This window comes from Natrix helvetica, assembly GCF_964273705.1.
Source record: "Natrix helvetica genome assembly, chromosome: 5".
Taxonomy (NCBI): domain Eukaryota; kingdom Metazoa; phylum Chordata; class Lepidosauria; order Squamata; family Natricidae; genus Natrix; species Natrix helvetica.
The window spans coordinates 91448865-91475449 of NC_138551.1; the positions used below are offsets into that span (position 1 = coordinate 91448865).

The 26585-nt window shown below is 40.2% G+C and overlaps 2 protein-coding genes across 3 annotated transcripts in view; both read right to left on the reverse strand.

The window, feature by feature from the left end:
- The window catches only part of DLG5 (discs large MAGUK scaffold protein 5), a 154126-nt gene that overhangs the window by 97917 nt on the left and 29624 nt on the right, over window positions 1-26585 (reverse strand). For both annotated transcript variants that reach the window (XM_081956495.1, XM_081956494.1), the window contains exon 2: window positions 2763-2831. In XM_081956495.1, the coding sequence (XP_081812621.1) occupies window positions 2763-2831 (69 nt within the window). The remainder of the gene's footprint in view (window positions 1-2762; window positions 2832-26585) is intronic.
- POLR3A (RNA polymerase III subunit A) overlaps window positions 1-26585 on the reverse strand; it is a 169562-nt gene that overhangs the window by 23187 nt on the left and 119790 nt on the right. The gene's annotated exons all lie outside the window — the stretch shown is intronic.

Below are 26585 nucleotides of genomic sequence, written 5' to 3' on the forward strand. Positions count from 1 at the left end.
GAAGAAAGGGAGGAGGAAGGGAATTGAAGGAAGGAAGACAGATGGAGGGTGGGAAGGGAGGGAAGAAGGGAAGGGAGGGGAGGGAAGAGAAGGTGAGTAAGTGAGTGTGGAAGGAAGGAAGGAAAGAAAGAAAGAAGGAAAGAAAGAGAGAAAGAAAGAAAGAAAGAGGTGTGTTTGATTGGGAAAAGGAGAGAAGGATCTTTGACGAGGGACTGACAGTTAAACATCCACTGAATTCACTTTTAAATAAACAGAAGCTCTCTATTTTTTTTTAAAGGCACTGTTCGTCTTATTGGGATGAAAAGACCAGCAGAAACATGATTTAAACCATCTGGGCTGGCAGCGCAAAATAATGCCAGACACTCTTCATCAGCTTAGGCTGAACCAATGTTTTTTATTTACTGAAAGCTGATTTCACTGAGTGAAACATGTTATCTCTTACAGACACAACACAAGCCTGACCTGCAACAAAGAAACAGCCTCGCATGGCTTTGGAAACTTTTCGTTTATTACAGGAAAGCTATAAACAGCATCCAAGGACTGCTACATATATGGAACACAATTTTTATTTATCTTGCAAACAGTGTACAAATGCTTGCTGTGGTCTCATTCGCCACACGTGAAGGGAAAGTCTCTCTCTCTCTCTCTCTCTCTCTCTCTCTCTCTCTCTCTCTCTCTCTCTCTCTCTCTCTCTCTCTCTGTACGTGTGTAGCGTCTCCCTTATTCTTTGTTTTGATCACGGGACTGATTTAGCATCAGGCCGCAAGATTTCAGCTGCATAAGAATCGCTCCCACAGGAATACTGGACTGATAGATCCGTTTCCGGACTTTGCTCCAGAAGCGTAAACTTTTCCAAGCATCCCTAGAATTAAAACCAGATTCCGAAAATAAAACCCAAGTGGGCACCTACTTAAATCATGGAAGACTAAGCTTTATGCGCTACTTTAGAGCACTTGCGTAGCATAAAGCTTGCTGGGAACTCTATAATTAATGTGGTATTAAATGTATTAAATGAAACCCAAGCACTCGTTAGCAGGAAATGTGTGGTCAAAGTCAGCTGCTTTTGGACTCAGGGTTTCTGAGACTGGAATTACTGGCTTAAGAATCGCCAGACAAAATGGAAGATTCATAGGTTACCATCAGGATTTTGGTCCAGATGAACATCAAGAAACAAACCCCAAAGTTAGCGTTTCATTTTAAACAGACTAAAAAGATCTGCCCATTATAAAGGCAGATAGGATCCAAATTCTAAAAGAAGAAGAATTAGAATAGTTATTTTAAAAAAGTTATAGATGAATGACTGATCTATGAACAGTTTGCAGCAATGAAGAAATAGAATAGTTAAAAAAAAGTTATAGGTGAACAATGGATCTAGGAGTAGTTTGCAGCAATGAAAAAGGACAGAGAGGTTTGAAAAACAGGGTCCAGACAGAGGTATATACCCACAGGTAAAGGTTCCCCTCGCACAATTGTGCAAGTCATTCCCGACTCTAGGGGGTGGGGCTCATCTCCATTTCAAAGCCAAAGAACCAGCGCTGTCCAAAGATGTCTCTGTGGTCATGTGGCCGGCGTGACTAAATGCCAAAGGCGCACGGAATTCTGCTACCTTCCCACCTATTTTTCTACATGCATTTTTTAAAAAGAATTTTTATTCAACATTTTTAAAACATTAAAATCACAAGTACACTTTTTACAGCTTTCCATTATTGGTATATATTTCTTTTTACCAATTACCAATTTTCCATTCTAAGGCCTATTGTTTTATACATATACCTCCTTATTTCATAGTTACTCATTTTTATAATATATACAACATTTACATTCTGTTACTTCTAAATATATACCCTTTCCTTTTGTTATACTTTCTATCAGTGACGTGCGGTGAGGTTTATGGCTGGTGAGGCTGGTGACGTCATCAGGAAGGCGGAGAATTTTTAACAAGACGCTGGCCACGACTCGGTTTCCAGGGTCCTTTCGCGAGCGAGCTGGCAGGTAGCCGACGGTCCGAAAAGTCCGTTGCACTTTCTGCTTTCACAAGCAACTTCCCGTAAACCTGCCGTTGCTCAGTGCGAGGAAGGGAGCCGCTCGCGCATGCGCATTCGCCCTGGAACCATGAGCTCCGGCGCCAGAACCCGACAGAAGGCGGGGAACGGGACCATGTGTGCAGGAGGGAGGCTGAGGCTAGAGGAGCCTCCTGCACCTCCCTCTGTCCTGCCTTCCTGAGTCAACATGAAGGTGACCGCAGCTCGTGCAGTCCCATTCCCCGAGGCTCCTCAGCACCTTTTCCCTTTTTTTTTCATGATAAGAGCGGTGAGGCTCTGCCTCCCCTGCCCGCACATCCCTGCTTTCTATGTATTCATTTTTACGTGCTTTCAAACTGCTAGGTTGACAGAAGCTGAGACAAGTAACGGGAGCTCACTCCGTTACGCAGCACTAGGGATTTGAACCGCCGAATTGCCAACCTTTCTGATCAACAAGCCACTGAGCCACCACGTCCCATAATACGCACACACAAGACACACACAAAAATCTTAGCAGCCAAAATTCTGGGCTCATAAATTTGAGGACTACTTGTTGGAAATTCAACCATTTTAGAAGCATCCAGACACATCTTTTCTCAAACATAGAACTGTCTGGAACTTTCAACCAGTGACCACAATTTTTAAGCATAGATTTTTGTGTAAGAAAATACATATATTCAAGACTGACCATCAATTCCAAACCAAATAGCCAAACCGCAACTCAGGCAGCTCTTTACTTACCAGTACTGCTGAGAGAACTACTGCTTTCAGAGTCCGAAGGCATTATAGAAAGAACACTATACGTTGATCCTGGGGAGAGGGGGAAAAAAGGAAGATTTAAGGGCAATTAAATAAAGTTTGGGGCGCTTCTCTTTGATCTGATCCCTGAGTCTCAGTGGCACAGTGGTAAAATGGGGACCCAGATTGTTGGGGGGCAACAGACTGATTCTGTAAACCACTTAGAGAAGGGTGTAAGAGGATTGTAAAGCTGTTTATAAGTCTAAATGCTGCTGCTACTGACTCAGCCTTCCATCCTTCTGAGGTCAGTAAAATGAGGACCCAGATTGTTGGGGGATATGGTGACTCTTAGTAAACCACTTAGAGGGGGGTGTAAAAGGACTGTAAAGTTGTATATAAGTCTCAAGTGCTGTTGCAATTGCTATTGAACCATCCTTCCAAGGTCGGTAAAATGAGGAGCAGATTGTTGAGGGCAATGGGCTGGTTCTGTAAATTGCTTAGAGAGGGGTGTAAATATAAGTCTTAAGTGCTATTGCTATTATATGCTAGAAAGTTTATATGGTATATTATATGAATTATATGGTATATAATTCATAGAAATAGAATGATGCATCAGTACCATTACCTTGCATTCTGTCCCCCTGACATCATCATCATCATCATCATCATCATCATCATCATCATCATCATCATCATCATCATCATCATCATCCTAGCCCTTGTCTAGCCACTGCAGGATGAAGGGCTCTTCAGCATGTTTCTAACCAACCAATTGTATCGTCTCAGTGTTTTCCTTAGCCATTCACCTTATAATTTGTAATGCAAGCGACTTGCTTCTTGTTCAAGTAGGGAAGCTTATCAAGAGCAAGAATCAGTTTCACACTTGCCTTGATTTAGGACCACAATTGAGCCCAAAATGCCTGTTGCTGAGCCAAACAGTTGTTAAGTGAGTTTTGGCCCATTTTATGACCTTTTTTTCCTCAGAGTTGTTAAGTGAATCACCGCCATTGTTAAGTTATTAGCACAGCTGTTCAGTGCATCTGCTTCCCTGTTGACTTTGCTTGTCAGAAGGTCTCAAAAGGGGACCACATGACCTAGGGAGGCTGCAACCGTCATAAATAAGAGTCAGTTGCCAAGCACCTGAATGTTGATCATATGATCATAGGGGGGGATGTGCTGCAACCATCATAAGGGTGAAAAATGGTTCTGAGCTGCTTTTTTCGGCCCTGTTGTAACTTCAAACGGTCACTAAATGAACTGTTGTTGTAAGTCGAGGCCCAGCTGTCCTGTCTGCTTTGTGTATGGACCGAAAAGAAATTCATTCTTGGCAAAGCTTGAGGGCAATAGAAGAAAGGAAAGATAAGATGGATGGAGGCAAATAAAAGGACAAGAAGATTGTCCTTAGAAGTCCCTTGGAAAGGTGCGGGCGAGATGGTGAGTTTGTGACCAAAGAGCCACCAATGGTCAAGCCCAACTTGATGTCACCCAAGAAAATGGGTATATTGTTTGTTTGTTTTATTATTTAGTTGTCTATGAAATTTATATAGTTTAGCTGAGTTTCATTTGGAAGAAAACTTAACCTAACACAGATTTGTTTGCCACCCCTTTCTTCAAAACCTAGAATTATAACCTCGTCTGCCTGGAATCCACACTGTATATCGGACATTAATACGATCGAGCGGGTCCAGAGCTATTTCATGAGAAGAGTCCTCCGCTCCTCTACTCACAATAGAATCCCTTACGCCACCAGGCTTGAAATTTTGGGTTTGGACAATCTGGAACTACTGCGCCTGCTGTCGGTCCTAAGCACAGTACACAAAATGGTCTGCTACAACGTCCTATCTGTCAACGACTACTTCAGCTTCAACCGCGATAACCCATGGGCAAACAATTGATATAAACTCAAGGTAAACCGCTCCAAACTCGAATGAAGAAAATATGACTTCAGCAACAGAGTGCTCAACGCCTGGAAAGCTCTAGCTGACTCCATTGTTACATCCTCAAACCCGCACAGCTTCAGCCTCAAACTGTCTACTGTGGACCTCACCCCATTCCTAAGAGGTCCGTAAAGGGGTGTGCATAAGCACACCAGCGTGCCTACCATCACTGTCCTACTGCCCCCATTTGTTTATACTCATTTCTTTCGTGCATGTCCATGTTCATACTTATACCAGCTATCTTGTACATATTTGACGAACTAATAAAATAAATAAGTAAATAAGTAAGTAAATAAGTAAGTAAATAAACAAGTTAATAAATAAATAAGTAAATAAATGAATGAATAAATAAATGAATGAATAAAAAATAGGTATGATAGCAATCTCCAAACCTCTAATAGTATCTCTGGCCAACTTTTATGTATTTTCATATCTCTTATCCACTAATGGATTAACAGTCTAGCTCAGGGGTGTCCAACTCAAGGCCCCGGGGCTGCATCGGGCCTGTGGGGTGCTTAGATCTGGCTCACGGGGCCACCCTGGAAACAGCAAATGACCGGCCCGTGGTGTCTCTGCCAGCAAAAATGGAGCTTGCAGCCCTCCCAAGCTCCATTTTTGCTGGCAGAAAGTTGCAGGAGGCCGTTGCAGCTGAAAACAGAGCTGGGCAGCCTGTTTTCGATTGCAGAGCGTTCGGGCCACCACAGGCACCCCTGACACGAGTGATGTCAAGCTGGCCATGCCCACCCTGGCCACGCCCACCCTGGTCCCTCCGAGGTCAAACACAACCCTGATGCATCCCTCAATGAAATCAAGTTTGTCATCCCGGGTCTAGCTCTACTCCGTGGGCTTCCTCTCCGAATGGATGAAGAGAAGACAGTTTCCGACTGATGTCTTCACAAAAAAGTATTAAGGAACGAGGGTCTCCTTTTTTCCTTAACAATGTCTACTTACAGCCACAGAACGACTTAGTAAACGAGCAGCTGGTGGCAGACAAAGGCGGGAAAATAACACATGGAGATTAACAAGTGGCAGAGAAATTAAGACTGGGAAATTTAGGGAAGACATTAACATATTCAACCAAAAGTGATTAAGCAAAAGACTGCTGTTTCTTTCATGAAGCTCAAACAGACGCCTAGTTTTTTAAAAGCCAAAATGCACTAGTTGTTGGAATTATTTGAATAAAAATTGGTTCAGGACAGGTCTCTTCGAATGTCAATATATGATTAATTTCTTTGGCTATGATGAAACATGTGAAAACCACTGTTACAGCAGCTACGAATTGCATTTTGCAGCAATGAAAGATGGAATGGAATGAGAGGGGAGGGAAGAAGAGAAGAGAGAAGAGACCTTGGAGGTCTTCTAGTCTAACCCCCTGCTCTGATAGAAAACCCTATACCATTCCTGTCCAATCTATTCTTAGAAACCTCCAGTGTTGGAGCACCTACAATTTCTGCAGGCAAGTTGTTCCACTGATTAATTGTTCTGTAACGACATTTCTCCTAAGTTCTAGGTTTTTAGTTCTCCTTAGTTCTAGGTTTACAACTTTGGGACTTCAGGAAATGAGCATAACTGAATTCTAAAACCCCATAAAAATGGCTTACGTCAGAAATCAAATCAAATCTATTTTAACCTTGAAGAATACTGAGCAGGACGACATTTTCCCTCCTCACCAACAAGTTACTCAAATTTGCAAGGCTTCCTCCCTGCCAGCTCCAGTCAGATTGAACCTGCTTCCCAGGTAAATAGTCTACTGACAGGTCTGACCACAACTTCTTGGTAAACAACACTCGACGCTCCTGAGTACAATATTATGGCATTCTCCACTAAGAATTTCCATTCAGTCTTGTGTGTTTCACAAGACCTGAGAGGCATTGGATCCAGACCAGCAGCCTAAATAATACCTTTTTCCTAATCTTTATTGAAGGAATCGCCTTTCATTGAAATCAAATTCTATGACCTTATTGGAATGGACTAAAGATTAAGATTGTTTGAAGGAAAAGAAAGGAATATAAAGTTGACTGAGTTGATCAAGGTTAAAATAGATAAGTTGTTACTTGTGGCAACCCTTTTGCCAACACTGGGACTGGAATGATGATGCTTTATAGATTTGTTTATAGAGAAAGGGCATGAAATGAGAGACCATTAGCTATAAATTAAGAAGTGGTTACTTAAATTATTTATATTTCTTGTGATAAAAGTTAGAAATCTTTCCTTTCTTTTCCTTTCTTTTCTCTCCACTTTCTCCTTCCATTCCCTCCCCTTTCTTCTTCCCTTCGCGTCCCTTTTAAAAATCTATATTACTTTTCTTTTTGCAATTATAGTCCTTTATACATTAAAAAAACAGCTATAAGCCAGCAACCAATGTACTATTAGGCCAGCTTCACATTTATAACTTTATTTGCAGCAGCATTAATAGCCTCACAAAATTACATTTAACTGTGACCAATTCCTTGCGAAGACTTAAATATTATTCAGTAAATCTACAGACAATTACGGTTACCTTGGAAGCTGACACTGGGCACAATGTTTTGACTTCTGAAAAATATTTTTCAACCAGATTTTTGCAATCCTAAGGAAAACTGATACGGCCTCTGAATTTCCAAGGGGAAGTGGAGAAGGAAATCCAAGGATTGAAAGAAGTGCTATCTTGGGTGGATAGTTTCTTGCTTTCATCTTTGACAGACATAATATGAAAAATAACTATTTACAAATTGTTGAGCAAGTAAGTCAAATCGCATTTTTGTAAACTTTCCTGATTTATACGCATCACCAAGCTGCTAAAAAGAGACAACAGAGAACAGGTCACTCCCCCTCTTTTGATGACAAATCTATTGAAGGATCTAAAATTTGACACCAAATTTGCCTATGGAGATTCTCAAGTCATCCAGGTCATGGTTGTCCCAAAGGTGCTTTTTCAAAAGGCAACTGGACTTTCTTTGTTTTTCCTTGAAGACGTTTTGCTTCTCATCCAAGAAGCTTCTTCAGCTCTGACAGGATAGTGGGGAATGGAAGGATTTATATTCCTTGCAGACAGCTGGGCATTTGCATTCTTTTAGAGGGTTGTTGAAGCACTTGGGAGGTTTATCTGTGTCCTCAGGGTCACCTGAGTGGTGCAAACTGTTCCTATAGTCTGCAATTTTTCCTCTGGAAATCCATTTCTTCCTACTCCCACACCATTCCAAGGGTGTTCATCCCAAATTGTATGGCTAAAAATCTGTACAGATTCTCAATCATCCATGTCATGGTTGTCATGGTTTCCTTGAAGATGTCTTGCTTCTCATCCAAGAAGCTTCTTCAGTTCTTCCGAAGACGCTTCTTGGATGAGAAGTGAAAAGCTTTTTTTTTGGGGGGGGGGGGGAAACCACCAAGTAAGTCCAGCTGCCTTTTGAAAAAGCATCTTTGGGAGGCTCAATAGAGTAAAGTATTTGTTGATTCGGATCACCTTTTGTTCACAATGCTTCACGATCCTTCACACTAGGCACGAACGAACGGGACAAATGCTACACAACAGTTTTGAATGCAGAGTTGACATTAGAAAGATCACTATCAAAATCTGGGGAGGACTCTGCAGAACACCTTGTCCCTGACTTGAAAGTGGCAACCCTTGAGAAGTAAAAACAATAACAGACATTACGTTCCCTGCCAAACAGCTGATCAAGAGTTCACAAGAACATTTAACAACATTTTCTCACGCATTAATTAAGAACCAAACTTCCTTAAGAAACTACATACCTTAAGATTCTAACAAAATCAAGAATAGTTTTTTCTCACCACACTGTAAAAAAGATGTGGAGACTCTAGAAAGAGTGCAGAGAAGAGCAACCAAGATGATTAGGGGACTGGAGGCTAAAACATATAAAAAATGGTTGCTGGAACTGGGTATGTCTAGTTTAATGAAAATAAGGATTAGGGGAGACATGATAGCATAGTGTTCCAATATCTCAGGGGCTGCCACAAAGAAGAGGGAGTCAAGCTATTCTCCAAAGCACCTGAAGGTAGAACAAGAAGCAATGGGTGGAAACTGAACAAGGAGAGATTCAACCTAGAAATAAGGAGAAATTTTCTGACAGTGAGAACAATGGAACAGAAGTTGCCTTTGGAAGTTGTAGGGGCTTCATCACTTGAGATTTTCAAGAAGAGATTGGGCTGCCATTTGTCAGAAATGGTGTGGGATCTGCTTGGTTGGGGGGTTGGACTAGATGACCTACAAGGTCCCTTCCAACTGTGTTAATCTGAATTTTCCTCTATTTTCTGATATCTGAGTCACAATAAGACCTAATATCTATTTCAAGTTAGATCACTTGAGTCTCTCTCTTCTCCTGTCTACCTTCTTCTTTAATGTTCTCTCCTTCCACATCCAACAACAGCACTGCTTACCTATGTACATCTCTGTGTATGTGTATATAAAGAGACAAAATATAGATGGTGTGTGTGTTTTGTGTATGCACATGTATATACGCTGTATCTCCTTTCATTGGCTATGCAAGGGAAATGAGCAAAAGAGGAATTGTGTTTGGCTAATGAGCTTGGAACGAAACAGCTCAACTCAAAATGTTCTCTGTGAACTGGTTCGGGCTGGGTGTTATCAGCCTCTGGGGCTACAGACTCAACTTAAAAGTAAGCCTTTCTTGATAATAACTCAGCCCTCCATCACTGGAAGTTTTCAAGAAGAGACTGGACAGTCATGTGCTTGGAATGGCATACAGTCTCCTGCTGGAGCAGGTTGGTGTACTAGAAGACCTCCAATGTCCCTTCCAACTCTACTATTCTATGTTCTAGGTAGGTAGAGGAAGGAAGTTGTGGGTGCTCCATTGCTGGAAGTTTTCAAGAAGAGTATGGACAGCTATTTGCCCAGAATGGTGTAGGGTCTCCTGCTTAATTAAGGGGATAGAATAGAATAGAATAGAATTACAGAATAGAATAGAATAAAAAGTTGAAAGGGACCTTGGAGGTCTTCTAGTCCGACCCCCTGCCTAGGCAGGTAAATCTAAACCACTTCAGACAAATGGATATCCAACATTTTCTTTAAAACTTCCAGTTTTTGAGCATTCACAACCTCTGGGGGGAAGTTGTTCCACTCAGTGGACAGTTCTAACTGTCAGGAAATTTCTCCTGAAGATCTCTGAGGTCCCTTTCAACTCTATTATTCTATGTTTTAGGTAGGTAGGTAGGAAGGATGGAAGGGCGGGCAGAGGGAGAAAAATCAATGGGTGGAAACTAATCAAGGAGAGAAGCCACCTAGAACTAAGGAGAAATTTCTTAACAGTGAGGACAATTAACCAGTGGAATGGCTTGCCTGCAGAGGTTGTGGGTGCTTCATCACTGGAGGTTTTCAAGAAGAGTCTGGACAGCCATGTGTCCAGAATGATAGGGTCTCCTGCTTGAACAGGGGGTTGGACTAGAAGACCTCCAAGGTCCCTTCCAACCATATTATTTTATGTTCTTAAAAATCTATGGAAATGAAAAGGGTGGGATTATAACTCCTGCAACTAAATGCATTCCACAGAACCGATGCAACTTCTAAGACAATGTAATAACAATGCTATCATTTTTTTATTTTAAAAAATGGCTTTTCTGTGGGCCACTATAGAACCTCACAGGTCTGTTTAAACAACCCTTAATTTTTTCAATCCTTACTGCCCTAAGCACGGCTTTTAGCAAAACTCAAAACAGCTGGCTTGTTTGTTCTAATTAAAAGACAAAACAAATTATGTTTCTCTCCATGGCAGAGAACAGTAATAAATAATTATTGTGGAATTAATTATGATAGGTTTGGGGGAACATGAAAAACCTATATATTTTTCCAGGTCTTTTTAGTGTCACAGTTCCCTAGGTTTTAACATGCATTTTAATGCCTTCTTTAAAATTTTAAACAACATTTACATATTCCTGTAGGAGGCCTACTGGCATGGATGGTACATTAATTTACATGGCCTACTAACCCACTAAATAATCCCGTTAACATCATCATCTTTCAAACTTCTGAAACATATTACTTTTATGACATGTTAATAGAAAACATCACTTGTCAGCACTAGTTTTTTCACAATGGACTCTAAATAAGATGAACACTAAAAGAAAAAGAATTCAGGGAAGTAAATATTCCATTAATAGAAGAGAATATTTTGAAAGGAGGAGCCAATGTAGCGACGATACGGACGTGGGGTTTCAATGCTCCGAGACCACTGCCGATACTTTTGCCACTGGATGGTCCAATCGGACTTAAACTGTCCCGTAGAGACGGTGAACAGGAAGAATACGTCTTGCTGATCTCAGGGACAACGCAAAGTCCCTGATCGAGCCAAGAGAAGTTCTTCAAACCAGCGACAAAAAGTCCAGTCCCAGGCTGATTAAGCTTGGACGGGTCCGGAACGGAAGGGAAGTGGGAAGAGAAAGTGTGACCATCTGGTGAGGAAACTTTATTGTTTTGGAAAAGACTGCCCCCAATTTTTTAGAAAAAGTTAAATTATATCCAAAAGCAGAAGAAAATAAGTGGCAAAATTAACCTATATTGGATTGCTTTGAATAGTGTGTTCAATTTTACTTGGTGGATTGAAGTGCTCACAACTTTTTTTTTTTAAGAGAACGGATCAGTTTTTCTTCTTCTATTTTTTTTTATTTTTTAACTATGAATTAAAGTCTTCTTCTTATTTCAACAAGGAATTTTATTACTTGCTATTAATTCTATTTGAGAACCCTGTTTCTTTTAAGTTTGAAATAACATTAGAGAGTGGGAAGCAACACTGCCACTTGGAGGCTGGAGGCTTGAGTTTTTGAAACATTGCATTTTCCCTTTTCCTTTTGATCTCACTGACTTTGCATCTCGAGGCTTGGCAACTTGTTTATAGAAAGTGATAAGAAGCAAGGGCACGAATTGTTTTTACAGGTGCACTTTGAGAGTCTTACTGGCAGTGGAAGAGAAAAAGAAACAGAACCTTCTTTTTTGAAGATTATAAATGAACTTGTGTTTAAGCTAATTTAATATAAGAAGCCTTGAAAGCCACAGTGGTAGTATCTACTAGCTTGTCAAAATGGTACAACGTTGAAAGAAACAATAACTTGGCAAAACATCTTGGCTGGAATTCAAAATTTATTAGAAATAATAGAGAGAATTGAGAGGAAGATGGAAAAAATAGTTTATAACAGCAAAAAATGAAGGGGTCAGAGTCCCAAAAATTGAAGGGGAAAATGATTATAAAGGCAAGACAACTGATTACTTTACAGTGGAGTGAACATGGTTGAAAGTGGGAAAAGGGGAGTATGGAAACGGGAATTAGATCGACAGGAACTCTACCCCGGATTTCAAGGCATGGAACAAGAAACAAGAGGAAAAATGATGGATTTAAGAAGAGAGAATTTCTCAGAAGCAAGATTGACAACCAAAGATAAGCTGATTAAAATAGCAGATGGAGGGCATCGAGATTACTTAAGTGATGCTACAAGCAACAAGGTGTGGATAGAAGTCCACAAAAATTTTATTAAGGAAATAAATAGAAGATCAATTCCACAAACGACAAAAGAAATAAGACTGTATTATTACTGGAAGGATACAGGCTGATATATGAAAACTGATAATAAAAAATTAGTTAATTTTAGTGATTAGTGATTAGTAATTTAGTAATTTCTAGAGTGCTATGTTAAATAAATAATTGATAAGGATAATAAGGTACATAAATGTGTTGGTTTGATGAGAGGAAATTTGATATAATTAGCGAATGAATTTTTGTTAATAAATAATATCCATAACAATAACAATGAAATGACAAGGGATAAATTGTAAACAGCGATTTGGAAGGGAGGATCAGAAACCTTATCAAACATAATTAATTTTTACTTAGAACATGCTATAAAGGGGTAATGTTATTAGATGATATTAGAAATAATTAATGCTACTATGTGCTTGTGTTTTTTAATTTTGGACTATTTCATGTAAAAGGATGTTAAAATAACCACAGTCAAATGAGAAGCATGTTATGTTGATAGTAAGATATATAAAGATTTTTTATTTAAAATACATAATGCGATTTGAATTATAAGCAATGACTGTGGAAGAGATGCGTAAAAGTTATTTGTAACCAATCGACACACTTCTACAATATGATTAGTGATTAGTAATTTAGTAATCTTTAGAGTGATATGTTAAATAAATAATTGATAATGATAACAAGGTACACACATGTGTTGGTTTGAAGAGAGGAAACCTGATATAATTAGCAAATTAATTTATATTAATAAATAACAATTATAATAATAACAATGAAATGCAAGGAATATAGTTAACAATATATATATGTACTGGCTCAATAAAAGGAATTGGGATATGAATAGTAAACAGCGACTTGGAAAAGAGGATTAGAAATTTTGTTATCAATCATAATTAATTCTTACTTAGAACATGTTATAAAGGTGTAATGTTATTGGATGATATTAGAAATAATTAATGAAATGTCATTATGTGGTTGTGTTTTTCAATTTTGAATTATTTTACGCAAAAGGACGTTAAAACAAGTATAATCAAATGAGAACTGTGGGATGTTGATAGTAAGATATATATTTTTGATTTAAAATATACAATGTGATATAAATTATAAGTAATGACTGTGGAAGAGATGCACGAAATTTATTTGTAACCAATCGACACACTTCTACAATATGTAACAAAAGATGATTTTTTTTTTTTGTGTTGTGTTTGTCTGTTTAACCCCCCAAAAAAACCTTTTCAAAAAAAAAAAGCAAAGAATATTTGTAGCTCAGGGTTGAATTGTGGGATCCCTGGTACTTCTTGAGCTTGATGGTTTTCTTGTAGACATTTCATTACCAAACTAGGTCACATCATCAGTGCTAGAGGGAGTAGGGTTTGTTCTTTATTTATATGCTGGTGGCTTGCCTTTCAATGTTCGTGGAAGTGTTGTCACCTTAATCCCTTCTAGCACTGATGATGTGACCTAGTTTGGTAATAAAATGTCTCCTGCTTTAGCAAGTGGTTGGACTAGAAGACTTCCAAGGTCCCTTCCAACTCTTGTCATTCTGTTATTCCATTCCATTAAATACTTCTTCCAAATCATTTTCCTAGCTTGCCCAAATAAAATAAATAAAATTATATTTTATTTTACTTTTAAAAAAAGAGAGAATAGGAGCTGTCAGATTACATAAAAAGAATATTTTGTTGTTGTCTTAAGTTAGCTGTACTGAAAAGGAAAAGTACGATGACTCTTTTTTTAAAATCACCAAATGTGCAAAGGGGACCTAAAGCCAGTGATGGGATTCAAAACTTTTTACTACCAGTTCTGTGGCGTGGGTTGGTGGGTGTGGCGTGGTGGGTGTGGCAGGGGAAGGATACTATAAAATCTCCATCCCCTCCCCACTTCAGGGGAAGGATACTGTAAAATCCCCATTCCCACCTCACTCCAGGAGAAGGACACTGTAAAATCCCCATTCCCACCTCACTCCAGGTGAAGGACACTGTAAAATCCCCATTCCCACCTCACTCCAGGGGCAGGACACTGTAAAATCCCCATTCCCACCTCACTCCAGGGGAAGGACACTGTAAAATCCCCATTCCCACCTCACTCCAGGGGCAGGACACTGTAAAATCCCCATTCCCACCTCACTCCAGGGGCAGGACACTGTAAAATCCCCATTCCCACCTCACTCCAGGGGAAGGACACTGTAAAATCCCCATTCCCACCTCACTCCAGGGGAAGGACACTGTAAAATCCCCATTCCCACCTCACTCCAGGGGAAGGACACTGTAAAATCCCCATTCCCACCTCACTCCAGGGGAAGGACACTGTAAAATCCCCATTCCCACCTCACTCCAGGGGAAGGACACTGTAAAATCCCCATTCCCACCTCACTCCAGGGGAAGGACACTGTAAAATCCCCATTCCCACCTCACTCCAGGGGAAGGACACTGTAAAATCCCCATTCCCACCTCACTCCAGGGGCAGGACACTGTAAAATCCCCATTCCCACCTCACTCCAGGGGAAGGACACTGTAAAATCCCCATTCCCACCTCACTCCAGGGGCAGGACACTGTAAAATCCCCATTCCCACCTCACTCCAGGGGAAGGACACTGTAAAATCCCCATTCCCACCTCACTCCAGGGGAAGGACACTGTAAAATCCCCATTCCCACCTCACTCCAGGGGAAGGACACTGTAAAATCCCCATTCCCACCTCACTCCAGGGGAAGGACACTGTAAAATCCCCATTCCCACCTCACTCCAGGGGAAGGACACTGTAAAATCCCCATTCCCACCTCACTCCAGGGGAAGGACACTGTAAAATCCCCATTCCCACCTCACAGAACAGAAACAGAACCTGAGAATCAAAAAAATTGAATTCAGGTGTTGGAAAAGCTACTAATATTTCCTCTTTATTATCTTTCCTCTCCAGTTCCCAGTGCGCTTTTAACTTCAAATACACTGCTAGGGCATTCTATGTTGCGAGTCCCTTTGGCTAACCCTTCTCATTAGCTGCCTGTAACAATTAACACTTTCACTGACATTATCTTCAAATAAAATAATCATCAAAGGAAATATCTAAGCTGTCCCCTGGGGAGGGGAGGAGTAGGGAAGCAGGAAAGGATGTGATGAGAGAGCAAGGCGGGGGGGGGGGGGGGGAGAGAAATCTCATTTCCAAAGCTCTCCCAGTGCTATTTTTCTCCCTCTGGCTGGAAGGACAAATTAAAAGGAGCGGAAGGGAAGCAGGGAGAGAACAAACTGCAAAATTTCTGCCCCCTCATTATGAGGTTGAAAAGGCTTTGTTTGAATGAGTAGATTTGTCGGGGGTTGCCCCAAATAGTTTAATGAGCTAGCTCCAAAGTGCAGCAAACTCAAAGAGAGGAAGGACTCCAACAAAGAAAGACTTGGCCTTTAGCAGACCAAGAAAGTAAGGGTGAGTCTTCACATGTCTTGAGAAGAGTCACCCAGGTCACAATTGTCTCAATGGTGCTTTTCAAAGGGCAACTAGGCTGTTTTTTTCCTTGAGGAAGAAGACTACTATGTCCTTCTGGGTTCAGTTCCAAGTGGGGAAAAAGACACTGGAAACATGGAGGCTGCTTGGAAAGGTTTTAATGATGGATAGGACCACATGGCTTGAGGCAAAAAGGGGATCAAGCAAAGGGGCTTGCTGAGAGTTCCTGGGGTTTTTATACTCCCTGTTCGGCCCCACCCCTCTGTTTCCTGTTCCTGTGTAAGAAACGTATTCTGATCGGTTGTCAGACTCCCAGGGGCAGTGTGTGTGTGTGTGTGTGTCTTAGCTAACTTTGTCTTTTGAGTCCCAAGCCTGGTTGAGTTCCCAGATGCCATGTGGTGAGTTTCTGTAGAAGGCGAATCCCACCTTTGTTATGTTGAATAGGCTATCTCAGGCTTTTTAATGGCCCAATGACAAAGGTGGGGGCTATTAAGAGTGAGTCTGTTTCTTGCCTAAAAACATATTTCTCCATTTCTTATCCAGGGAAATATAATATTCTGCCTTTTTAATATTTTCCAGGATATTTCATTTTTCTAGGAGAGGGATGGGTTTTAACTTCCTATACTACATTAAGGAAGAAGCTTGTCCACCCTAAGGATAAAACACTCAGACACAAACTGACAATGTGATTATCTATCATCTATCTATCTATCTATCTATCTATCTATCTATCTATCTATCTATCATCTGCCATCTATCTATCATCTATCTATCTATCTATCATCTATCCATCCATCCATCCATCCATCCACCCACCCACCCACCCACCCATCCATCCATCAATATATAATATAGATACAGATGCAATACAGTGCAAGCAGACATTCACATTTCCCCCACCCCCACCATCAGAACGGATGAAGCTTCTTGGATGAGAAGCGAAACACTTTCTTCTTCTCCATGAAAAAAAAGAAGAAGCACCTTTGAGAAGACTATCTCCTGGTCCAAAATCATCAACACAGTTGATATCATATCATATCTATCATATTAGGGTCAAAGCAGGTGGGTAAACCCTAGTTGCTTTTGGGGAATCTCAGAAAAGATGCGCAGGGACTGAAATGGAGAGGAAACGTTGTGGGGATCCCAGGCCTGTAGTCTAGATTGAGCTGTGAAGGAGACAGCATGCAAATTGTTTCAAGTGCTGTTGTTAAACAACACACCTGTCCAGGTCCAAGAGTCAAACTTGATCTTCTGCACATAATTCAATCTCTCCAAATCAGTGCAGAGAGAGATTTATGAAAATTTTAGTGCCACTTCGGTGAGAAGGTAATTGCATTCTAGGTGCCTTGGTGTGCACATATTTTCCTTGGGTGCCAAAAGCGTGTGTGTGTGTGCGCCGACACCCACAATGCAAAGCCCCCTGCAGGCACTACCCTCCGTGCATGCATGTGCGGCCCTCATTTTGGTGCTAGCAGGCCTCCCTGAAACCTCGTGGAACCAAAACTGGGGTGCAGGAAGCACGACATTCCCTCCCGCCCCCCACGCATGCGCGCACGTCTCCCAGCAGAGACCCAAAAATTAGTTGACTGGTGGGAGACACGCACACATGTGCAGTGGAGCTGACCTGGGCGATGGCTTGCATGCCTGCAGAGATGGGTCCGTGTACCACCTGTGGCACGTATGACATAGGTTCGCCATCACGGGTCTATAGTCATGCAGGTCACACGACCACAGAAGTGTCTTCGGACAATGCTGGCTTCCTTGGCTGAGAAACAGAGATGAGCACCATGCCCTAGAGCAGTGTTTCTCAAACTTGACGACTTGAAGTCCACAGGACTTAAAGTCGCCAAGTTTGAGAAGCACTGCCCTAGAGTCAGAAATGATTGGACAGGGAAACCCTCTACCTTTACCTATCCTCACAGAAAATGAAAAATTACATTTAGGCAATAAAAACAAAATGCACAGGTACAGTATAGGTGGTACCTTGCTCAATAGCAATAACTTTGAGAGGATCTTGGGAGTCCTAGTGGACAACCAATTAAATATGAGCCAGCCGTGTGCAGTAGCTGACAAAAAAGCCAACACAGTTCTAGGTTGCATAAACAGAGAGCTAGAATTAACTAAGATTACCTGAAGTATTAATGCCACTTTATATAATGCCATGGTAAGATCACACCTGGAATACGGCATCCAGTTTTGGTCACCATGATGTAAAAAAGAAGTGTAGACTCTAGAAAGAGTGCAGAGAAGAGCAACAAAGATTATTAGGGGACTGAAGGATAAAACGTATAAAGAATGGCTGCTGGAATTGGGTACCTGTAGTTCAGTGAAAAGCAGGGCTAAGGATGACATGATAGCAGTGTTCCAATATCTCAGGGGCTGCCACAAAGAAGAGAGAGTCAAGCTACTCTCCAAAGCACCTGAGGGCAGAACAAGAAGTATTGGGTGGAAACTAATCAAGGAAAGAAGCAACTTAGAACTGAGGAGAAATTTCCTGACAACAATTGCTCAGTGGAAGAACTTGCCTCCAGAAGTTGTAAATACTCCAGCACTGGAAGTTTTTAAGAAGAGATTGAACAACCATTTGTCTGAAGTGGTGTAGGGTTTCCTGCCTAAGCAGGGATTGGACTAGAAGACCTCCAAGGTCCCTTCCAACTCTGTTATTCTATTCTATTCTATTCTATTCTATTCTATTCTATTCTATTCTATTCTATTATTCTACTCTACTCTACTCTACTCTACTCTACTCTACTCTACTCTACTCTACTCTACTCTACTCCACTCCACTCTCTCTGTAAAGCAGGAGTCCCCAATCCCACTATAAGGCCTTGGGCCATTCGGAACTGGGCCAAAGTGGCGGTTGAGCACAGGCGCCCATCACCACTTGTACAAGCATTAGGTGAGTGGGGCCGCTCCATTTGCACAAGCAGTGCAAATGCAAATGGAGCTGCACGCATGCCCGTGTGTTTCCCAGCCACCTGTGTGGAGACATCCCCTCCCTCTCCCACACCAGGCCGCAAAGCTGGAAAGGTTGGGGGAGACCATATGCACCAGGGAGCGGTCCAACCTTTGCAACTTTTAAGAATTGTGGACTTTCAACTCCCAGAATTCCCCAGCCAGCAAGGTGAACTGGATGGAGAATTCTGGGTGCTGGAAGTCAACAACTCTTAAAAGTTGCCAAGGTTGGACACCCCTGGCATAAGTAATGCTAAGTTGATATTGGGAATCAAAATCTTTACCTAGTGCACTTTCATGATTCCTTTCAATCTGACTTGTTCCATGTGCAGAGTGACATATAAATATCGGGGATAAAATCCAGCAGGTTCTGACAGGTTCTGGAGAACCAGTAGCAGAAATTTTGAGTAGTTTGGAGAACCGGTAGTGGAAATTTTGAGCAGTTCAGAGAACCGGCAAATACCACCTCTGGCACCAGAGTGGGGTGGGAATGGAGACTTTGCAGTATCCTTCCAGTCACATCCACCAAGCCACACCCACCAAGCCACACCACGCCCACTAAGCCACGCCCACAGAACCAGTAGTAAAAAAAATTGAATTTCACCATTGATAAATATTTAAATAAATGTTGACGCTTTACTCCTTAATCTCAAACACAAATTATTCTACTGCTGTAAATGAACAAATGGACGCAAATGACATTATCTTCATTGTGCACTAAAGCAGAAGTAAAGCAGTAAGAAACACTAAGTCTACACTGGAGTTACACACTCATCGTCCCTGGGAATTTATAAAGCTAGCGAGGGCTGATAAAGCCCGGTATCTGAAAGTATCCTACAAGGCCTCAAAGAGCAGAGATGTTTGAAATAAAACACCCGTCCCTTACTTGAAACCGATTTTTGAAGCTAGTTTTATTGGTTTTATTTTTAATTTGATTTTTATAGAGTGCAACACGGGCCGTGCAGAAAAGCCCAAAGCTTCAGCTTTTATAGGGATGAATATATCACATTGTGCTTAGGAGAGCAACCCAAGAGTAAACAGAACAGGCTTGGATGATTCACATCAGCGATAACAATGGAAACAAAAGTACAGCGTAATCCAGAGGAATTCCATGTGAAGGGAGAGATATATCTCAGATTCTTCTCCTGATAGAACAAGACCCAAAGGCACCTTGGGATCGCTTCCTTTTGGATGATTATCCCACCATAAACTGTGTGAGATTTTGAAAACGAAGTCAGAGGAATATTCTGCGAGAGTTCAAACTTTAAAAAAAATTGAACATAGCAATCTGCTGACAATGTACTTTGGATGTCCAAGTACACAACAAAGATCTTTTGTCTCACACAGGCAGTGACACAGCGGTTGAACCAGTTGGCTGCAGAGCGGAAGGCTAAGTTTGAAAAAAAAAGAAAATAAAATAAAAGTAAAGTTGCTGTCACTCTAGCAACTAACGAAGAAGTTGGTGTAGAGTTAACTCATAAGCGATCCAAAATGAGAGAAGAATTGAACCTTGTAGGAGTACTGTACATTGAGTCCTCGACTTACAGTTCACTGTAAGGAACCATTAGAAATTGCAAAGGCACTGAACAAAGTGACTTCTGACCGTTTTTCACATTTAACAACCACTGCAGCATGGCCGCGTGATCAAGATTCAGATGCTCGGCAACTGATTCATATTTACGACGGGTTCATAGGGTCCCAGAGTCACGTGATCCGCTTTGGCAACCTTCTGAAAAGCAAAGTCAACGGGGTAACCCAGATTCACTTAACAGCCATGTGACTAGCTTAATAAATGCAATAATTCACTTAACAACTGTGGCTTAAAATGTCTTGGCCCTGCAACGCTTTGTGTGGCTAACACAACTATAATCAGGAAATGATAAACAGCCAAAGTAATTAAAAAAGAGATTATAACCAGAATTCCCATGGCATACACCAAGTTCTGTCCTGCTTGCCTTTAAAAAAAAATCCCTTAACCAACAGGGAAAGGTGATATGTTAGAAAGAGAAACTTCAAGACTGGGTTATGATATTAGATCTGGAGACCCCAGGGAAGTGGCTTATTAGTGAGTTGGCATTATTATTATTATTATTATTATTATTATTATTATTATTATTATTATTATTATTATTATTATTATTATACGATTGTATCACAGCAGCCAGTTGATTCGCCGGATTTGGCATTGATTACTAGTCGGGCCCCACCCAGGGGCCTAGGACGTCGTAACGTATTTTCTTAATATACGTGCAGATCCAAGCAGTGCAGCTTTTTGCATTTGACTGATGGTGATTTTGTCAAGTTTTAACTGTTTTAAATGTAATTCCAGTGCTTTTGGAATAGCACCCAGTGTGCCGATTACCACTGGAATTACCACTGCTGGTTTGTGCCATAATTGTTGGATTTCAATTTTTAAGTCCTGGTATTTCGCGACTTTTTCATGTTCTTTCTCCTCAACCCTGCTATCACCTGGTATTGCGATGTCTATGATTGTAACCTTCTTTTTCTCAACCAGTGTGATGTCTGGTGTATTATGTGCCAGTATTTTATCCGTTCGTATGCGAAAATCCCACAAGATCTTGACCATCTGACCCTCGACGACTTTTTCAGGCTTATGTTCCCACCAGCTTGTTGCTGTTTTAATGTTATAATTTTTGCACAAATTCCAGTGGATCATTTGTGCCACTGAATTGTGCTGCATTTTATAGTCAGTCTGCGCGATTTTTTTACAGCAGCTGAGTATGTGGTCAACAGTTTCATCAGCCTCTTTGCAAAGTCTACATTTGGCATCATCAGAGGATTTTTCGATTTTGGTCTTAATGGCATTTGTGCGGATAGCTTGTTCTTGCGCAGCCAGGATTAGTGACTCTGTTTCTTTCTTTAATGTACCTGCTGTTAACCATAACCAAGTTTTTTCACTGTCCACTTTATCTTTTTTTTTTTCCAGAAATTGGCCATGCAATGCTTTGTTCTGCCAACTCTCCATTCTTAATTTTATCACATCTTTTTTGTATTCTTGTTTCGTCTGTTGGGCCTTCAATAGATTTTTGTTCTTTACTTCGATTAATAGATGTTCTTGACTTTCTTTTAAATTATTATTAAATAATAATAATAATAATAATAACAACAACAACAACAACAACAACAATAATAATAATAATAATAATTATTATTATTAGATTGTATCACAGCGGCCAGTTGTTTCGTTGGTTTTGGCATTGATTACTAGTCGGGCCCCACCCAGGAGCCTAGGACGTCGTAACTTATTTTCGTAATATACGTGTAGATCCAAGCAGTGCAGCTTTTTGCATTTGACTGATGGTGATTTTGTCAATTTTTAACTGTTTTAAATGTAATTCCAGTGCTTTTGGAATAGCACCCAGTGTGCCGATTACCACTGGAATTACCACTGGTGGTTTGTGCCATAATCGTTGGATTCCAATTTTTAGGTCCTGGTATTTCGCGATTTTTTCATGTTCCTTCTCATCGACCTTGCTATCACCTGGTATTGCGATGTCTATGATTGTAACCTTATTTTTCTCAACCAGTGTGATGTCTGGTGTGTTATGCACCAGTATTTTGTCCGTTTGTATACGAAAATCCCATAGGATTTTGACCATCTGATTTTCAGTGACTTTTTCAGGCTTATGTTCCCAACAGTTTGTTGGATTGTTGTTGTTATTGTTGTTGTTGTTGTTATTATTATTATTGTTGTTGTTGTTGTTGTTGTTGTTATTATTATTATTATTATTATTATTATTATTATTATTATTATTATTATTATTATTATTATTTGGTGAGATTCACAGCCTTTGGGGCTGGTTGGTAGCTTAACAGCTCGAGTCCTAACCAAGGACCTAGGAACTGTTAAGGTAACGTCGGAGGATATAAGCTGTTCCAAGTAAGGTGGTTTTTTGTAGAATCAGAATGTTCAAGTCCGATAAATTTAGAATTTCCAAATAGTGAGGTAGCCCTTTAGGTATTGCTCCAAGGGCTCCAATTACAATCGGGACAACATTCGATTTCTTTTTCCACTGTTGCTCAACCTCAATTTGCAAGTCCCAGTACTTTGTGATTTTTTCTTGCTGTTTATCTTCAATTCGTGCATCACCAGGTATTGCAATGTCAATGAACCATACTTTTTTCTTTTCAATTATTATGTCAGGTGTGTTGTAGGCCAAGCGCCTGTCAGTCTGGATTCTGAAGTCCCACAAGATTTGCTTTTCTCATTCTCTAAAACCTTCTCAACCTGATGGTCCCAGTGATTTTTGCTGTATTCAAATCCAAACTTTTGGCACAATTTCCAGTGAATAATCTTAGCAACGCGATCATGGGGTTGTAGGTAGTCAGTTTGTGAAATTTTGCTGCACCCGCTGATCAAATGGTCGACTGTCTCATCTTTCTCATTACAGAGGCGACATTTGCTGTTGGTGGTAACATGTTGAATTTTTGCCTTCATGCAGTTTGTGACTAAGTCTTGTTCTTGAGCTGCCAAAATAAAGCCTTCTGTTTCTTTTTTCAGTAGTCCTGATCTTAACCAGTTCCAAGTTAGTTTTTGGTCAGCTTTGCCTTCAATACTTTTCGAGTATTGGCCATGCATAGTTTTGCTTTTCCAATTTTCAGCTCGCTTCTCAATTGCTTCTTTCTTATATTCAGCTTTTAACTTAGTTGTCTTCAAAAGGCCTCCTTTATTTACTTCCTTAATCATTGGTTCTTCACTTTTCTGGATGTAATCATTCAAGCTGTGTCTTTCTTCTTCCACAGTCTGCTTTACTTGTAGGAGTCCAGGACTACCCTCTGCTCTTGGTCGATACAATCGGTCAACATCACTTTTAGGGTGCAAAGCATGATTCATTGTCATAAGCTTCCTTGTTTTTCTGTCCAAATTGTCCAACTCCATCTGGGTCCAGTCAATTATTCCTGCAGAGTATCGAATTACAGGTATAGCCCAGGTATTTATGGCTTTTATGATGTTTCCTCCACTCAGTTTGGAGTTAAATACCTTGCGAATTTGTCGAATGTACTTGGCTGAGGTTAATTCCTTGACTTTATTATGCATTAAGTTAGAGGCCTCTAAAATCCCCAAGTACAGCCTTCTTCTGGTTTTACTGCCTTTATCATATCTTCATTCTCAAGTTGTATTCCATCATCTTCTAGGACCTTGCCTGCCTTGGTTGCCATTGTTGCACATTTGTCAATTCCAAACTGCATACCAGTCTTGGCTAAATTCTTTTGTGCTTTCAATTAATAAATTCAGTTCAGCTTTTGTTTTACCAAACAGCTTCAAATCATCCATGTACACCAAGTGTGAAATTTTCAGTCCTTTCTTTGCAAGTTCGTATCCACAGTTCACCTTCTTCAAAATGATTGTCAGTGGTAGCATTGAGAGTATAAAAAGTAGGGGTGAAAGGGAATCACCCTGGAAAATGCCTAGTTTAATTTCAATTTCACTCAGTTCTTCTCCATTAGCCATAAGCTTCGTTTTCCAGAGGTTCATTGAAGTTTCCATGAATTTTTGTATGTTGCTGCTAACGCTAAAGATTTTCAAGCATTTCTTGATCCAGCTGTGGGGAACTGAATCAAACGCTTTCTTATAGTCTATCCAAGCCATGAACAGCTTGGTTCGTCTTTTCTTTGAATTCTTTAGGATTAGCTTGTCAATCAACAGTTGGTCCTTTGTTCCTCTTGAATTTTTGCAGCATCCTTTCTGTTCTACAAGAAGCAAGTCATTTCTTTCCAAGTATCTATAAATTTGGTTTGCAATGATACCAGTAGGGAGCTTGTATGTTGTTGGCAAACAGGTGATTGGCCTATAGTTTCCAGGGTCCTTTCCTTTTTCTTTATCTTTTTGGATCAAAAATGTCCTTCCACTTGTCATCCATTCATCATTGTCAGGTGTTTTTAAGATCTGGTTCATTTGGGCTGCCAATCTTTCATGCATACTTGCAAGTGCCTTTAGTCAGAAACCATGTAGCTCATCTGGTCCAGGTGCACTCCAATTCTTCACTTTTCTTGACTGCCTTTGCACCATTTCTTTTGTTATTTTCACATCTTCCATTTTATGCACTTTAATAGAATCCTCAACCTGCTTGCTCCATTTTGCATTTCTGTTGTGCTTCTTGTTGTTTTCCCACAAATTCTTCCAGAATTTTAGAACTTTCTCTTTATCAGGCTTTTCATTTGTTGTTACTCCATCTCCACTTTCTAAGCTCTTATAAAACATTATTATTATTATTATTATTATTATTATTATTATTATTATTATTATTACTACTACTACTACTACTACTACTACTACTACTACTACTATACGATTGTATCACAGCGGCCAGTTGATTCGCCGGATTTGGCATTGATTACTAGTCGGGCCCCACCCAGGGGCCTAGGACGTCGTAACGTATTTTCGTAATATACGTGCAGATCCAAGCAGTGCAGCTTTTTGCATTTGACTGATGGTGATTTTGTCAAGTTTTAACTGTTTTAAATGTAATTCCAGTGCTTTTGGAATAGCACCCAGTGTGCCGATTACCACTGGAATTACCACTGCTGGTTTGTGCCATAATCGTTGGATTTCAATTATTATTATTATTATTATTATTATTATTATTATTATTATTATTATTATTATTATTATTATTATTATTGCATCAACAGAATTGTATCACAGCAGCCAGTTGTTTCGCAGGATTTGGCATTAATTGCTAGTCGGGCCCCACCCAGGGGCCTAGGACGTCATAACGTATTTTCGTAATATGTGTGCGGATCCAAGCAGTGCAGCCTTTTGCATTTGACTGATGATGATTTTGTCAATTTTTAACTGTTTTAATGTAATTCCAGTGCTTTTGGAATAGCACCCAGTGTGCCAATTACCACTGGAATTACCACTGCTGCTTTGTGCCATAATCGTTGGATTTCAATTTTTAAGTCCTGGTATTTCGCGATTTTTCCATATTCCTTCTCGGCGACCCTGCTATCACCTGGTATTGCGATGTCTATGATTGTAACCTTATTTTTCTCAACCAGTGTGATGTCTGGTGTATTATGCGCCAGTATTTTATCCGTTTGTATGCGAAAATCCCACAAGATCTTGACCATCTGACCCTCGACGACTTTTTCAGGCTTATGTTCCCACCAGTTTGTTGCTGTTTTAATATTATAATTTTTGGACAAATTCCAGTGGATCATTTGTGCCACTGAATTTTTATTATTATTATTATTATTATTATTATTATTATTATTATTATTATTATTATTATTATTATTATTATTATTATTATTATTATTATTATTATTATTATTATTATTTTACTTTATTCATTAAACATGAAACTCAGCCAACTGAACATTCAAAAATGCATTACAAATACCAGTGACTGGTGCTAATGGTTGATACAGTTTGCTGCCAGCATCCTAGGTATCAACCAAGTACCTTCTTAAAATATAAGATGTTCCGAGTAGTGCAGTTTTTTGCAGTTCCGCTGGTGTTATTGCAGGAAGCTGCAATTTGTTGATGTATCGTGTAAAATTCTTGGACATGGTGCCAAGTGCCCCCATGACAATGGGTATCACTGTTACATGCTTCATCCATAGCCCGAAAAAAGCCTCACAAATGGGCCAAGAAACAACAGGCCGAAAAAAGCTTCAAAAATGCCCAAAAAGTCACCAAAACGGTCTGAAAAAAGCCTTGAAAACAGCCTGAAAAAGCCTCAAAAATGAGCTGAAAAAAGAGTGTGTGAAGGCCAAAAAATGGCCGGCGGGTGGGGGGCTTCAGCAATATTGTGTCTATAAGATGCACAACCATTTTCACCCCCTTTGGGAGACAAAAAAGTGCGTCTTATAGTCTGAAAAATATGGTTAATGAAATTAAGTTCTTAATTAAGTAAGTCACAAGTCTGTAGAGATGGAGACGCAATGATGATGTATCTTTTCAGACAATAACATTAAGCAACAATAAACAACAAACTTGTTCCAATTGTTTCCAAGTGTCTGGAAAATAGTATAATCAACCTTGTGACT